Raw genomic sequence first — 17,982 nt, 5'->3', positions numbered from 1 at the left:
CAATTCCACAATGTCTACGATCTGCAATGCCAGCATCTGCAAGTTTCCCTCCAAACTATACACTATGGTGGCTTGAAACCATATTGTTGCTCCTTCTCTGTCACTGGCTCAAATTCTTGAAACTCTGTTCTTTACAGCTCTTTTGGTGCCTCTACACCCCAAGGACTATGGCAATTCAAGAAAGCAGCTCACCACCACCTTCCACAGGTAATGGGAATCGGCAATAAATGCTGGGCCAGCCAGCAGTACCTGTATTCCATGAATGAAGACAAAAAGATAATTGCATCTTAGTAATAGTAATACAGTGTTTGTAAACTTTTTTAGATGGCTCAGAGAGATTCAACAGAAAGAGACCAAACTTACAGAGATCCTCATGGATAGTAACTTTTGTTATAGGATTTTACCTGGGCTGAATTTGTATTCAGTTAGCAGGGCTGAAAGGTGAGCAGACTCACTCTCAACACAATCAAATGTAGAGGAAATAGTTCATGAGCTATCATGACTGCTACAATATAAAAAAGTCAAGTGCTTTTAAACAATTTAAAATAACACGGTGTACAGCTGGATGAACACAACAGGCCAAGCAGCATCAGAGGAGCAGGAAAGCTGATGTTTTCGGCCTAGAGCCTTCATCAGAATTTGCCTTCTTGCTCCTCTGATGCTGCTTGGCCTGTTGTGTTCATCCAGCTCTATACCTTGTTATCTCAGATTGTCCAGCATCTGCTGTTCCTACTATCTTCTAAACAATTTGAAAATCTATAGACATTGACCAGTAGGTCAGACCTTATGACCTTATGAGATTATCTCTAGTCTTCTCAATTGCAATAAAATGCTTGACATAATGACTCTGCAGGTACGCAGTCTGTGTATCCCAGAACAAGAAGCTTCATTGTACAGATCATCACAAACAACACTGGAGGCCTTTAGATGCTTTGTACTGAGATATTATCCCCGTAGTTGTGAACCTGTAGCCGTGAAATATAATCTAATAGATCTGATTGATGATGGTGAACAAATGAATGTGAAACAAAATGATAGAGGATGTGGGAAAGAGTGAGAAAAAGTGATAGAATGTGAAAGAGACAGATTGTAAGAGAGAATTAGAGGGAATGGAAATGAGAGCAAGAATGTGATAGGAAAACAGAGAATGAGAGAGAATGTGATGGAGATAATGAGTGAAAGAAAAACAAATTATCATAAAATCCTACAAGTGTGGAAACAGGCCCTTCAGCCCAACAAGTCCACACTGACCCTCAGAGCACCCCACCCTCCTAATGTACACATCCCTGAACACTACAGGCAATTTAGCATGGCCAATCTATCTAGTTTGCACATCTTTGGACTGCAGCTGGAAACCCATGCAGACATGGGGAGAATATGCAAACTCCACACAGACAGCTGCCTGAGGGTGGAACTGAAATCAAGTTCCTGACGCTACTGAGGCAGTAGTGCTAACCACTGAGCCACCAGTCCATCAGCCCATCCTGAAGCCAGGAAAGAATTGAGAAAGTGAATGAGTGGGCATACATAAGAGTAGGAATTGGGGAGAGAATGGAACACGATGAGAGAGAGAATGCAAAAGCAAGTGGAAAAGAGAAGGGCCTGTGTTAGAATTGAAAAGACAGAACATATTAGAAAGAATGGAAGATAATGAGAGAGAGAAAGAATTAACAAGTGCAAGGGAGAGAGAATGAGAGAACAAGGATAAGAAATTGAAAAATAAGTGTTGGAAAGATCGAATATTGGAGGGACAGAGAGAAGTGACAGAATGTGAAATTGAGAATGAAAAAGAATTGGAGCATGTGAGAGATGAGAAAAGTGATACTGTTTCAGAGACACACTGAGATCTGAGAGAGACGCTGGGAGAGAGATTATGACAGAAAGTTAGCGAGAGAGAGTGGGAGAGATCACCACAGAATATGTGGGCAGGACAGAGAGAGTGAAAAAGATTAAACTACAGATCCGCAAGTGTAAAAAGCAGAAGTTGACAAGCCTGTCAGCAATTGGCAGCGATTCAAAACCAGAGGAAGGCAGCGAAACAATACGGAATTCACCGTAATCTCCGACTGTGCTCTGCTTTTATTAAAACAGCTGGGTACTGAACAGTTCAGAGAGCCATGTAATTTATTCTAATTGCCTCCAGTAACTTTGCAGTTCGCTACAACATTATATCAGCAAGTTGTGGTCGCCAGCTTCTGAAGAGAGACCCCGGATTCTCGGCTTCTTCGCAGCCAAAGAAAACTCGAGCAGATTTCACTGGTGGCTTGTCAAAAGGGAACCGAAAGGTGGACTGAAGCAGATAAGGACGATAGTCGGGTCGGGAGGGAGGGGGCGTGTGCCTGGACTGCTCCACATGCTCGAAGCTGGATGGACGCTGTTTTTTTTGTGTGTAAGATGATCCCTGTGCAACTGAGGTATCAGACATCCTTAGCATAGTGGCGTATACATTCCTGTCAAAGTCTTTGCACGCCTCCCTGCAGTCTGAACTGACGCTGTGCTCTTCAAGTCAGTATTCAGTGAGGAGTATACAGTCCAGAGCTCAGTGCACAGGCTGAAGAACTTCACTCTACAACAGACTGAGAAACAGCCGAGTGCTTTCAGTAATAGGTTGGTGCTGAAGTGGGTAACTCACCGTGTGTGTGTGTGTGTGAGAGAGAGAGACAGTGGGAAGGAATAAACAAAGTTTTGATCCTCCTTACTTCAGAATAAAACTTCTTTTTGAAATCACCTGCACTCCCCCATTGAAAGTTCAAGCTGTTTGCAGCATTGAAGAGGTTATAATTGCCTATTACTTCCAGAAAGGCTAAAAGAAGGAGTGATAGCACACGGAATGTGGGCGATGGATTCTCTCTCAGTGGCCTTGCTATGTGCTGCCCTGGCACATGCTGGTTGCAGTGGGCAAGCAAGAGGGACGGAGGGAGGCCGCAGGAGGCTCGGTAAGGTTCAGCACGGAGCCTGCAGCTACACCTTTGTCCTGCCTGAACCGGAGGGGGGCTGCCGCGGGTCTCCGGAACAGCCCAGCAGCAATTCCCTACAACGGGACGCACCCCTAGAAGACCAGGAGTGGCCCTCGCAGAAGCTGCAGCAGCTGGAGAGCAGATCGGACAACAATACCCAGTGGCTACGCAAGGTAGGAGCTTGTTCTGTTTTCCTTTCTTGCATTGTCAGTTCCCGAACGTTAAGCTGTCAATGCTTCAACTCACATTGGGTACCAGACTACAGCATCACAACCAAACATGGTAGAACTCACTCCAGTATTCATGTTTTTGCTGGACTCCAGGCGACTATTCCAATGGTCTCTTGACCAGTCCCTCATGTTCCACCCTTCATAAATTTTAGCTCATCCACGCTCTGCTGCCATGTTCCAACTCACAGCGAGTTCTGTTCACCCATTACCCCCTGTAGTCACTGACCTAAGCAGGGCCAGCAAGGACTAAAATTTAAAGTTCTTATTCTGGTTTTGCAAATCCCTTCGCAGCCTCAATGACCTCCTCCAAGCCCATGACCCTCTGAGATATCTGTGCTGCTCTAGATCTAACCTATTAATTATTCTTGGTTTCCATTGCTCCACCGTTAGTAGATGTGCGTTCATCTCTGGGCTGTAAACTCTGGAATTCCCTCCTTAAACCTATTTGCCTGTCCATTATTCTCTCTTTCTTTAAGATACTCCTCAAATCGTCTTTTTTTGACCACGTTTTAGATCCTCTGTTCTGATATCTCTTTATGTGACTTGGTATGATTTGTTTGTTTGATAATTGCTCCTATAGAGTGCGTTGGGATGTTTTGCTATGTCAAAGGTGATACGTTAATACTATTTACTGTTGTGTTGAATAATCTTCATGTGACAAGTGAAAAGCAATCCTCTATACAATGTATATATCAATGTGGCTCCCCACAATGGTTTAACATTTGGTCACATCAGTTGAGCTTCAAATTTTGCTGGCAAATAGCTTGAATTTCAGCTTAACTCACAGTGGCAGTTTTATTCAATGATACTGGATGCCCAGTTAGATTGGTGAATCTTCACGAGAATTGCTGATGTTAGTCAGAAGCTCAAGCTGATCATAGGCTGTACTGCATTTACAAAACTGCAATGATCCAGGGATATCCTCAAAGCTGGTCTAATAGAGTTATCTCAAGCCAAATGCAGCATGTTGTTGTATATACTAGAATATATTTTATGTGCTGTACATATTAGATGTACTGGATACATTTTATGTATCGCAGATTTTTAGATATTGTACTTCATGCTTACACTACGTGGCATGATATTTTTATAAATGTATTGTTTCTGTTCAGTCACATATGCAATATGTTTTGTGTGATTGTGAAAGTTGGGCTGTGCATGATTTTACGGTTTATGAATGAATGATGTTTAAATAACTTGTGCAGCTTAGTGATATTATGAAGCAGCATGCTTTGAGTTACCTGCTCAAGTTAATGGAGGTGGTCATTTTGACCTTGTGCAAGAATGTAAATGGTTATGATCCGGAATGTATTGTCTGAGAGAATGGTAGAGACTGATTTAGTTATGGCTTTCAAAAGGAAACTTGAGAAGCTTCCAAAGGCAATATATTTGCAGGGCTATGAGGAAAAAGTTGGGGAATGGGGTTTGTGGAGTTGGCCTAGTGGAGAGCTGGCATAAACATGATAGACCAAATAGCCTCCTGTACAGTTTTGCTCTATGTCTCATTTCAATCACAATAATGGAAATAAAGTTGAGGTGAGATGAGAAAGGAGGCTACCAATTCATTATGGTCCAGATCACACAAAGTCAACGTTGTCTCCACAATGTTCTGCTTTGATTGTAAAGCTGTGTGCAGTTTGTGTTAAATGTTGGATGTATATTCTGCATCTTTCCATATTCCCTGGTGTTAAGGTGAAGCTTTTCCTTAACTGAACTAACAAGTTTAACAGTGATAATGGGAACTGCAGATGCTGGAGAATCCAAGATAATAAAATGTGAGGCTGGATGAACACAGCAGGTCCAGCAGCATCTCAGGAGCACAAAAGCTGACGTTTCGGGCCTTGACCCTTCATCAGAGAGGGGGATTCCACTCCCCCTCCCATTCTTTAGATGACATGTGCATCATGGGCCTCCTGCAGTGCCACAATGATGCCACCCGAATGTTGCAGGAACAGCAACTCATATTCCGCTTGGGAACCCTGCAGCCCAATGGTATCAATGTGGACTTCACCAGCTTCAAAATCTCCCCTTCCCCCACCGCATCCCAAAACCAGCCCAGTTCGTCCCCTCCCCTGACGGCACCACACAACCAGCCCAGTTCTTCCCCTCCACCCACTGCATCCCAAAACCAGTCCAACCTGTCTCTGCCTCCCTAACCTGTTCTTCCTCTCACCCATCCCTTCCTCCCACCCCAAGCCGCACCTCCATCTCCTACCTACTAACCTCATCCCACCTCCTTGACCTGTCTGTCTTCCCTGGACTGACCTATCCCCTCCCTACCTCCCCACCTATACTCTCCTCTCCACCTATCTTCTTTTCTCTCCATCTTCGGTCCGCCTCCCTATTTATTCCAGACCCCTCACCCCATCCCCCTCTCTGACAACAAGTTTAACAGTTGTAATTGACTGGACCTGCCACAAATGGATTTTGGCTCTGTTGTAATTAGTCCACAGCCGCACTGTTACAAAAACTGTTGAATGTTTAGGACAGGCAAGGGAGATCTATTCAGCCTTCAACAGTTATTCTTCAATCTGGTAAGTGGAAAGGCTGCTCTGTGTATAAATAAGTCTATAAACATGAGGCTAAATTGAATACGCTCATCATAGCAAAAAGCAACATTTGTGACACAATTATATGTTGGCTGTATACCAGTGACCAAATGGTACAAGTCCTGATTATACACGCTTTTTGGAAGAGCTGTTCTGTTAACTTGCTTGAATTCTAGAACTGTTACTGCAGCGGTAAAAATGACTTAAAATGCACTTGTCTCTTACTATCACACTTTCCATATAACCGAGTGTCTATAACTGAAAATGTGCTGCTGGGGTCACTCAGACTTTGGGCAATCAAGATGGAAGGCTATCTAGCTCATTGTTTTTTATGGGCACCTCTTCCAGCTGCCCTACTGTGTTAACCTAAAGTCCGTTTGCTTTTTGGTAGTTCTGTACATGGAAAAATTAAAGTCAGAAGAAACATTCAACCAGCTGAGTCTTTCTAGGAAACTCGAACTGTCCAAATCCAATCTTATCCATTTACAGCCAGCGTCAGACTAATTTTTGCTTCTCAGAGCCTCCTTTTGAACTATGTAAACATTCACTGTTCATGAGTATTGCACATGTCCTGTATTTTCCAGATAGAGGCCATAGAGAAAGTGCAAAAGAGATTGGCAAGGATGGTGTGAGAACTGGAAAGATTATACATACCAGGACTCTATTTTCTGGAAGAGTGAAGACTGAAGACTAATGCAGTAGATAAACTTAAAGATTATGAATGCTGTTCAATAAAGTGGATGCAGAGAAAATGATTCCACTTCCATGGGAGTCCACAATAGAGCATCATCAATATAAGACAGTCATTAAAGTAGATACTCTTTACCCAGAGTGGGGTAAGATTGTAGAACCTGCTACCAAAGAGAGCGTAAATATGAATTATACAATATAATTCATACTTAAATTGAAGGGGAAGCAGGAAAAACAGAAGAAGGAGAAAGGACTGTTAAGAAATGCTGTAAAGGGGGATCTCCTGCAGTGTATAAACTTCTGCAAGAAGCACTAAGGCTGTATGATCTGTTTCAGTGCTGCCAATTTCATGGAATTGTTTGTAATGCCAGTACAAAAACTGGCAGTGCCCATCACATTGAATAACTAGCCCTTATGAGCTGGTGTCTAAGTCTGAAGCTCTAATAACAACTCAGGGTGGCAGGGCACTGATTCAGATTTTAAACCAATCCCAAACCTTGGTAGTATGTGGCCAGGTGATCCCTTTAGTCCGAGGGCTTGACTGCCTCTCTCTCCCTGATCAGTTGCCCACTGGTGAAAAGCAGCAGCTGGGTGGATAGGGGGCATAGATGTGAATAAAAGAAGGGCCCTAAAGTTCAAGTCAATCCCAACTCCAGAGCCAGAGAGAGATTGTGGGTAATTACAGACATGTCAGTATAATGTCAGCTCTCGTTAAGTTTCTGGACAATGTGAGTGATCAAATGGATTAATAGGACTTGTTCAGAGATTCAGCATGGATTTGTGAAAAATAGTGTCTGCCTAGCCAAAACGAATATTTTTGAAGAGGTCATTAGCATGGTGAATAGGGGAGTGCCAATGGATAGTGTCTGGATGGGCTTTCAAAAACAATATGTCATTTTGCATGCCAGATTATTGCAGAAGTAAAAACTCATTAAATTGGAAGTAGCCTTATGACATCTTTGAGAATTTGCAGGCGACAGAGGATAGTGATAAAGAAAATTTATTCTGATGGATGGGATGTGATGTGTGATTATCTCCAGGGATGTGTACTGGGCCCTCAGTTTTTCACCATGTATGTGATTGGCAGGGAGGAATCAAGAGTTCTTTCTCCAGGTTTGCAAATGACATGAAGTAAGTTGGATAATTTGGAGCAAAAAGTTACAAAGGGATAGACAGAGTAAGAGTGAGTTAGCTATTATTCGGGCGATTCTAAGTGATATTTTCATCCTCCTAATTGTTCTTACATTGATTACTTAACAGCGATAATTTACATTGAAAATCAGCTGCATTGCCTGGGCGAATCTGGGGCAAGTGAAGTCCAGTATGGGCAAGTGCTAAATCATCCACAGATCCGGGAAAACAAATTACAAATTTGTCTTATTATTGGGAGAGAATTGATGATGTGAAGGAACAAAGATGTTTGGGTGCTGCATTTTTATGATTTATGTGGCTAAAGGTCAAATGTTGAAAAATGGGATAATTTGGTTAGTTATATACTGGCCAGTAAAGGGCCAAAGGTCATCTGTGCTTTAATTTTTAAAAGTATATATTATCAAGTATACATGACATGTCAAGCTGGTGTACATAGATAGACAAAATAATTGGAAAGTGGAATGTTGGACTTTAACCTTAATGAAGGAACTGAAGTACAAAACAGACGAAGTTAGGTGTCTATTGTGGGGCTGCTAGGATTGAAAATGTTTAAAATACTGATATGATTGATTAGGGTGGGTAACAAAAAGCAAGAGGGATAGCTTTGAATTTAGAGCTCATCTATTATGATTAAAGAAAGGTAAGACTACTTCACGCAAGCTTTGGCCCTAAAATTTGGGTGTTGCAGTCAATTAAAACGTTTCAATATTATACTTTGTGTGTGTGTGTGTGTGTGTGTGTGTGTGTGTGTGTGTGTGTGTGTGTGTGTGTGTGTGTGTGTGCGCGCATTTGTAGAACTATTTGAAACAGTTCTCTTTAATAATTATTGGAGCTGAGGGAGTTCCTGTGCAGTTACTCTTACAATTCTATGGCAGGTGCTTTTTTTCAGCCCTCGATCATTCCCCTTGGGTGTGATTGTTCAACATAATTGTCTTATTAAAGTGGTGTGTTCCTGCCATTCACTGGTGAAACCGAGATACCCAAGCTGGGATCAGCTACCTGCTAAAGGAGGGACAGCAAGATACAGACCTTTTTGCCAGACCAAACATAAACTTGAGCATTGTACCAAATCTCAAATAGTCTTAAATCAAATCTATCCCACCTTTGACATTTCAGCAGTTTTCGCAGCTTATCTCTAGGGGCTTGTAATGTGAGGCTTTTAAAATTATACATTCCAACAGCAAAATTTTACAGTGGATGGATAGACCAGTTCTAAATGACCCAAATTGTTTTACACTGCTGGGACTGAATCTTGTTGGAGTATTAACAATGCTTAATGTTATTAATGTACAAATAGCCAGTGAGGTAGAAGATGAAGAGCTATGCTGTAAACTGCAAATCTCTAGAACTGATGGGTCAATTTAAGCCACTTTATCATTTATTTCACACTACTAGACTCATCCGCAGCTTTCCCATTATTTTTAAGAGCTTGCTGGATTGACACATTGACTTCCCATTAAATTCACTGCGGAAAGTTAATTGTTAATGTAATGTCAATGAATTTCTATGGCCTGGAAAGGCAATGATTTAAGTAATTCAGCCTCATTTCTTCAAGTAGTGTGTTATTGTTTAAGGTTTTAAAAACATGAATTTTTCTTAGAGAAAGCAAGAATTGCAGATGCTGGAGTCAGAGATAACAAAGTGTAGAGCTGGAGGAACACAGCAGGCCAGGCAGTATCAGATTAGCAGGAAAGTTGATGTTTCGGGTCGGGGCCCTTCAGAAATTTTCTTTCTTCCTTTTCCTCCCTGTCTCTGTCTCCTAGGCCTGGATTTTCACCGTGATGGGAAAGCACTCCATCATAGCGAAATGCTGAGTGAGCCCTGAAATTTTAAGTCCTGTCCTTGAACATGGCACTTCACGTCTTTTCAGGGGCAGGAGTAGCATTGGGTCAGGCTTCACACGTGTATGGTTCATGGATACAGCTGATCATTTGAATTACAGGCTGCCTTCACTTTAGTCCAGAACTTTAACAGTAGGTCTGAGCTTTGGGTTTTCATTAGACAGCCAGAGAAGTATTTTGGAGAGGAATAGTACTCTTTTTGCATGTGGTCCTGGACATCTTTTAGGAAGTCAGGTGACCTTCAGGGTACATTGCTCCCAGATTAGAGGAAGACACCCTTTGGGCACAATAAAGGATTTTTTGGAATGAATATTATTAAATATTAGATAATCTTATTAACTGTCAAGCTCATTAGAATTGTCAAAAACTGATTCAAATCATTTGTCAAAATTGTCAAGAGATACCTATTATAACTGTCAAGAAGACCTACTAAAATTATCACAATGACCTGCCAAAAGTAATTTTAAAAAGGAACTGTCAAATTGACAAGGTGTTTAGATGTTGTATTCTTTAAATTAATCATCAGCTCAGGCTCACTGTAAATTACAGGGTAAAAAATCTTCAAGGTTAAGGGTGAAGTCTAAATATCAGGGCATGTTGTGAGATACTCCATTTCAGCCTTGGAAGCTGTAAAATCCGAAACAGATACTGAGTCCCGCTGATCAGTTGATAACCCCTGCCCACACTTTCCTGATTTATTATCACTGGGCTGGCCTTACCCATTTGCTAAGATGTGACATGTTGTACGTATGAAAATCTGGCATCTTCCTTACAAGTATTTCTCTACTTCACTATTACTTATGTGTTGTGGATGAGCTATTGTACCTCAGGTGAAAGATCTAGCAAGTCTTGGAAATCTGAATTAGGAGTGTGCTCAGGTGAGTCAGTGCCTCTGCAAAGGCCAACAATTTGATACTAATAGGAATTCTTATCTGTGTTCAATTCTCTGATTAGTGCCAGCTAGGAACGAAAGGACACCATTCTTCCCATCAATTCCATACTGACTCTCTTCAGTGCAATCCAGTCAGATCTGTTCCTTAGGGACTCGTATGTTCATTTTCCTCATGGTCATTCAGTTTCCAGTTGAAGTCAATGATCATCTCCACCTCCACAGCCTCACAAGGCAATGGGTTTCCAACTCAATAATACTTGTAGCATATAAAGGATCTTCCTCTGTCATGTCTTAAAGTGCAGTTAACAAAAGAAAAGAGGAAACAAATCTAAACTGAAAATCCTACAATTAAGCTCTTGACCTGCATAATGGGACTGTGTCTGAATCACTGTGCATGTGTCTGAGAGTGTTCATCCATGTATAACCTAGATCAATAGACAAAAATTGATCAACCACATGGAACTAAAGTCCACCTGAAAATTGCAAGGGCTGAGTAGAAAGAGCAGGGCAAGAGGTTCTGATGGGATTGCACTTTCAGTGGGCTAGCAAATGTACAATGGACTGAATAGTTTTCTTCTATGATATAGTCTTCTGTGAACTGAAATACTCGATGGAATGCCCACCATTTGTTATTAAATAGATCCACCTATGGCCCTTTCATACATTGCACATCAACTCGTGACTGGGATCTTTGCTTGATTCCCTGAACTTTTCACATGAGAAAGACTAGGGAGTTATGAGAATGGTGGGTGGGAGCTAGTGGCAATGACAGAGAAATTTATAAAATTCTAACAGGTCTAGACAGGGTAAACACAGGAAACACAATTAAATACATATGTTGCTTCTGTCTTCACATGACAGGGAGTCCAGAGCTAGGGGGTCACAGTCTAAGAATTTGGGTAGACCATTTTGGACTGAGATGAGGAGACCTTTCTTCTTCCAGAGAGTGGGGAGCCCGTGGAATTCTCTGCAAGGTGATTAAAAGGCACTTCCAGCATCGTTGAGGGACAGCTTGCATAAGGACCTGAGGTATCAGTAATAATGGTGGAACAGTGCAAGAGTAAAGATTGGACAATAAATATCGCACTGATTGCAGGCATGGAGCGAAATTCTTTCTGTCATTCTTATTCATGCAGAACTGAGTGTATACAACAGAGAATCTCCAACAAAGTCCCGGTCAGTAACCTTGCGTTTTTTAGCCAGAAATTAGAGGTCTAATTTTCTGTGGATTTGTTGACAAGTAATGAATGACTTATGATATGTTAAAACAATAAGATTGCTACTTACGCTTCAGTTAGGAGAAAAATTGCAATGTGATTTGACAAATATTTCTAATTACATGTTAAAAGTTTATGAAGAAAGAATTGCAGAAGGGCAGTGATTTTGCAATAGTAGGATCAATTGCATTGTCGCTGTAGCTCAGTGGGTACTCTTAGCTTTGACGCAGAATGATAGATCCAAGGCCCATCGCAGGACTTGAGCAAAAACTGTCCCAGGACAGTATTGTGGAACTGCTGCCCTGTCCAATCTTTCAGGTGGGAAGTTGAACTGAGGGAACCAGCTTTCATCCTGATCTGTGGTGAAATATCCCAGAGCACTGTTTCATAGAATTATAGAAAATAAGAACAGGAGCGGGCCATTCAGCCCTTTGAGCCTGCTCCACCATTCAATATGATTGTAGCTGATCATCCATCTCATTACATTGTTCCTGCTTTCTCCCGGTACCCTTTCACCCCTTTAGCCCCAAGAACTATATCTAACTCCTTCTTGTAAATCATTCAATGTTTTGGCTGAAACTGTGGCAGAGAATTCCACGGGCTCCCCACTCTCTGGAAGAAGAAATGTCTCCTTATCTCAGTCCAAAATGGTCTACCCCGAATTCTTAGACTGTTACCCCCTAGCTCTGGACTCCCTGTCATGTGAAGACAGAAGCAAAATATGTATTTAGTTGCATTTCCTGTGTTTACCCTGTCTAGACCTGTTAGAATTTTATAAATTTCTTTGTCATTGCCACTAAGGCCCACCCACCATTCTTCTAAACCCCAGTGAATATAGTTGTAAATGATCCAGCTTCTTCATACATCAGTCGTGCCATCCTAGGAACCTTTGTTGCATGCCATCCATGGCCAGTACAGCTATCCCCAGGTAAGGAGATCAAAACTACACACAATACGTCAGGCGTAGTCTTACCAAGGCCCAGTGTGATTACAGGAAGACAGCCCTATTCCTCTCCCTGAATCCTGTCGCAATGAGGGCCAACATACCATTTGCCTTCCTCACCAATTGGTACACCTGCATGCTTACTTTCAGGAAGATGTGTAAGGACACCCGAGTCTCGTTGCATCTCACCTGTTCCAGTATGTTGCTATTTAGATAATAAACTTCTTTCTTGTTTTTAGAGCCAAAGTGCATAACCTCACATTTGTTCACGTCATGCTTCATCTGCTATCATCTTGCCCCAATCACATTGAAGCTTTTCTAAACCATCCTTGCTGTTCACCCTTCCACCCAGCTTTATAGAATTGACAAACTTGGAAGTATTGCATTTGGCTCCGTAATTTAAATCATGAATATATATTGTCAATAGCTGTGATCCAAACACTGATTCCACTTGTCATTGGCTGACGCAAAGGAAAATGACCCATTTATTCCTGCAGCGTGGAGCTGGAGGTACACAGCAGGCCAGGCCACATCAGAAGAGCAGGGACCCTTCTTCAGAAATGCCCCAGAACAATGCAGTTTAATTTTACATGCTAATCTCTTACGTGGGATGGTGTAGAAAGGCTTGTCACTGTCCAAGTGCACCACATCCAGTGGCTACTTCAGTAGATTTGTCAAGCATACTTTTCCTTTCGTACATCCGTGCTGACTGATCCCATCACTGTTTTCCAAGTGCTCAGCTATTAAATGTTTTACTGGCATAGATAGAGTATTGGCTGACTGGCAGAAGGCAGAGAGTGGGAATGGTAGCCAGTTACGAGTGGAGTTCATGTTGGGACCAAAACTATTCACATATGTATTAATGATCTGGACAAACGAACTGTGGGCATTTTTTTAAACTTGCAGATGACACAAAGATAGATGGAAGGGTAGGCAGTGTTGAGGAAGTGGGGAGGTTGCTGAAGGACTTGTACAGGTTTGGAGAGTGGGCAAAGAAGTGAGAGATGGAATACAATGTAGGAAATTGTGAGGTTACCCACTTTGGTAAAAATAGTAGAGATGTAGACTCTACTGTAAATGGGGAAACACTTTGGAAGTATGACGTTCAAAGAGACTTGGGAGTCCTAATTCAGAATTCTCTTACAGTTAACATGCAGGTTCAATTGGTAGTTAGAAAGACAAATATACTGTTAGTATTCATTTCAAGAGGGCTAGAATACAAGAATGGAGATGTACTGCTGAGTCTGTATAAGCCTCTGGTCAGGCTGTACTTGGAATATTGTGAGCAGTTTTGGGCCTTGTACCTAAGGAAGAATGTGCTGGCATTGGAGGGGGCTCAAAGGCAGTTTACAAGAATGACCCTGAGGATGAAGGGCTTGTCACATGAGGAGCGGTTGAGGCCTGTACTCGATGGAGGTAAGAAGAATGAGGGGATCTGATTGAAAATTATATAAAACTGAGATAGAATGGATGTGGAGAAGATGTTCTGACTGGTAGGAGAGACTAAGACCTGAGGACCAACTTCAGAGTGAAGGGATGACCCTTTAGAACAGAGGTGAGAAGAAATTTCTTCAGCCAAACAGTGGTTAATCAATGGAACTCATTGCCACAGAAGGCTGTGGAGGCCAAGTCATTGAGTGTATTTACGACAGAGATGGATAGGTTCTTGATTGGTAACAGGATCAAGGGTAATAGGGAGAAAGTAGGAGAATGAAGTTCAGAAAAATGTCAGACATGATTGAATGGTAGAGCAGATTCAGGCCAAATGGTCTAATTTTGCTTTGCTACCTTATGGTCCGTTCCCTTATAATGGACGCTCGCATTTTACCTACTACCAATATCTAACTAATCGATAATTCTCTGCTTTCTTTACTACCTCATTTTTAATAGTGAGGTTACATTAGCTACAGCATAATCCAAAGGAACTGTTACACAGTTCCTATCATCTTGAAAGACGACATTCACAGTTTCTGAGGTGACTTTTTTAAGTACTCTGGGTTGTAGAATATTGCAACCTAGAAGTGGCCTTTAATCCCATCAATTTCCAGTAGTAATTTCCTGCAGTTACTCCCTCTCACTAGACCCTGGCTTTCTCAAACATGTTTGAGGTGTTATTTGTGTCCTCATTTGTGAAAACGGAAATAAAATATGTATTTACTTGCTCTGCCATCTCTTTATGCCACATTATAACTTGCCTCATTTCTGCTTGTAGGGCACCTATATTTGTTTTCACTAATCTTTTTTTTCTCCTCACATACCAATAGAAACTTTTACAATCAGTTTGTATGTTCCATGCAAGCTTATTCTTGCATTTCACCTTCACTCATTTACCTCCCCTCTTCATTTGTCCTCACTTGCTGAAAACTAAAATGCTGTCACTTCTCAGGTCTGCTGCATTTTTTTTAGCCAATATGTAAGCTCCTTTCTTGGATCTCATACTATCCCTAATTTCCATTGTTACCCAAGGTTAGGTCACTTTTCCTGTTTTATTTTTGTGCAGACAGGAATGAATAATTGTTGTGTTTCCTGCTTTAAATGCTTGCCATTGCCTATCCACTACCATGGCTTTCAGCAATGTTCCTCAATTTAACACAGAAATTACAAATGCTTTGTCTATCTTAACTCAGAACTCTTAGTTTTTTTTAAAATCAGTCATTACGTACCCTGTGACATACTAACCAAGCAGAAGTTGATTAATCAGTAGCAACTGCAAATGATTTTAATCTGTGAGTGTGTTAGCTCCATGCTAATATCATGGTTTCAACGGTTTCTGTCATTGTCAGCTTCTTAAACAGTAGAAGAGGTGACTGAGGGAGTGATCTGTGCCATATTGATAACTGTTGGGGTCATCACAAGTATCTTTTGAGGAGGTGATGCAGTGTACATACTTTGAGCATTCAGTATTCTGGGAAGTGGGACTATAGGGGCTGGAATGATTTGAAATAATTTGTTTTTCGTATAAAATCAGCACACTCCACTCTTCGACAACAATCAAATCACAACGTTTTGAAAAGGCACCTTCGCAGTGTTGAAACCACGCATGGAACTGCAGTCTATCGATACTTAAAAATAACGCATAATGAGGCATTAAATCGCCTCATTGGCAAATGTAAAAGATCCAACAGCAGCATTTTGAAGAAAAGAAGGGTAGTTCCCACCAATGTCTTGGAAAATATTTATCCCTCAATTAATAACAGGAATAGGTTATATGATTAGCAATCATATTGCTGTTTGTGAGATCTTGCTCTGCATAAATCTGCTGATACATTTCTTACATGAAAGCAGTGACTACTCTTCGAAAGTAGTTCATTAGCTGTGAAATGCTTTGGGGCATTCTGAGGTTTTGAAAAACTGTGAGTAAATGCAAGTTTTGTTTTCTAATTGCAGAAAGTTTAACTAACAGCAATTCCAGAACAACACATTTAGCACAACATCCTCCAGGGAGTCATTACCAAACAATCTCAGTGGATTGAAGTTTAAACAAATCTGACTGATCGCTGTGCAAACAGATGAGTTTAACAGGGTAATGCCAATGATGAATTATATAGCTTGGCAGTTGCAGTAAAACTACAGTGCTATAATTTCTGATGAAACCATGTTAATTAACCAGAAATGCTGAACTTTCTTTGAACCGGAAATGTTTCCAGTTTTGACTCAGTTTCCAGCTATTGCACCATGCTGGAAGTACGCTCCATTCTTGGCATCAATTGGTTCATGTCAGTTTGGGATCTCTGGCATGTGCATGGTGACACTTTCACAATTAGCATTACAGAGGCTTCAGGATCAGACTGACACTGCACAGGCCAGCTTCCTTGTTGCTGAATTAATCACGAGGGTGGGGGGGATTGGGGTAGCTGGGATGCCTCCTATGGGCCCATGTTTTGTATCAGCTTATACTATTATTTGGCAATGAGCTTTGGCTGGTGAACTGTCACGATTAAACTCAGCTATGTTTGGAGTCAACTGGTAATTAGCTGTCTAACGAACTGTTGCAGAATGACTTGATGACCTATTTCTGGACCCTGAAAATGTAGAATTATTCACTCCATAACTCTTAAAATGTCCCCTCCTTGAAGATATTTTGGAGGACAATGGCATACATCGGGCAGGTGTCTTAAATCAATGTGTGACTGTTCGAACCTGATGCACAATCACTGCCATTTTGTATCAATGAGTACATCTGCTGGTCGCTAGACTCTCCTCCCCTATACACACTGAGACTGGTTGAGTAAGGGTACTGAGGGTTCAGATCAAGGTGGATGGATGGAGTTACAATACAGATAAGTTGGGATCTATTTAAATGATGGAACAGGCTTGCCTTTAAGAATGTGAGAAACAAGATCTCAAATGAGATCCCCAGTTTTGCAACCCTGCTCAACCATTTCATACAATTATGGCTGATCTTCTGTCTCAATTCCACGTTCCCATATCGCTTGACCCTGTGAGAGGTTAAACAAAATCTGTTTACCCCAACCTTGAATCTGTCGAATAGCCTCCTCACATTTGTATATACCTGTACAAGCACGATCATCAGCCTCTCAAAAACTGCAATACTCCTTTACAAGACTGACAGAAAGAAATAACTTGCATTTATGTAGTGCCTTGTGGACATCCCAAAGCATTTGTAGCCAATGGACTGTTCTTGGAAGGTGGTCACTGTTGTAGTGTAGTAAGTGCAGCAGCCAGATTTGCACAAAGGGAAATATCCCACAAACAGCAGTGAGATAACTGTCGAGATTGTTTGTGTTAAATGTTCGTTTATGGATAAATAATGAATACTATTTTCAAAAAGGGCAATGCTCTTCCCAGTGCTCTGAGCCAACATCTCACCCTTAACCAACATCATTCGTATATGTATTTAGTTTCCTCGTAATCAAAGAAATGAATATTGGTGTATTACCTTGCACTGCAACACCACAATTTTATTCCCATCAAACTGTAAAGGAACTTCCAAAATACTGAAGCTTCTGACTTACAGAAAGGGAGAAGTGACTCTGGGATGTTGTCAATCTATTATTTCTTTACAAGTTTTGACAGCAACTTAGAAAGGAAATCTGTGTAAGATCCCTGCAGTTTTGAAGAGCCAAGCAAAGGGTTGTCATCATTGCAGTATAATTCATCTAATTGCGCAAATATTGAGGAACAAAGATAAGCATCAAATTCTGCTTAAGCTGCCACTGAGGAAGGATCAGTAGTCCCACACACCCTGGGAGGGCTGGGTGACATGCCAACTACATGACAAATCTAAGGTCATTTGGAATCACGTGTTCTGCTGGAACGTGCAAACTTACCCTCCCTTTAGCTGAAAATCTGCTTCAGACTCTCCATGAACAATGATGACTATGATAGAGTGGTGGATGATTGAACCTTTGAGACTGCTGTGGTCTTATGTGTATTACTGAAAACAGAATTCCCCGATTAGTCAATTAACTCTTTCCAACTGAATGAAATAACAGAATCACAGAATTGTTACAACACAGAAGGTGGCCATTCAGCCCACTGTGTCTACAG

The 17,982-nt window shown here is 41.4% G+C and overlaps 1 protein-coding gene across 1 annotated transcript in view; it reads left to right on the top strand.

Annotated features, from left to right (window-relative positions):
• The first annotated feature begins 2,510 nt into the window (after positions 1-2,510).
• LOC125451826 (angiopoietin-1-like) overlaps positions 2,511-17,982 on the top strand; it is a 198,179-nt gene continuing 182,707 nt past the window's right edge. The window contains exon 1 of the mRNA XM_048529454.2: positions 2,511-3,130. Within this exon, the coding sequence (XP_048385411.1) occupies positions 2,831-3,130 (300 nt within the window). The 5' untranslated portion in view covers positions 2,511-2,830. The remainder of the gene's footprint in view (positions 3,131-17,982) is intronic.

The sequence above is a fragment of the Stegostoma tigrinum genome, chromosome 5, assembly GCF_030684315.1.
Source record: "Stegostoma tigrinum isolate sSteTig4 chromosome 5, sSteTig4.hap1, whole genome shotgun sequence".
NCBI lineage: Eukaryota > Metazoa > Chordata > Chondrichthyes > Orectolobiformes > Stegostomatidae > Stegostoma > Stegostoma tigrinum.
The sequence above is the reverse complement of the archived record's forward strand: the minus strand, read 5'-3'. Positions and strand labels throughout refer to the sequence as shown.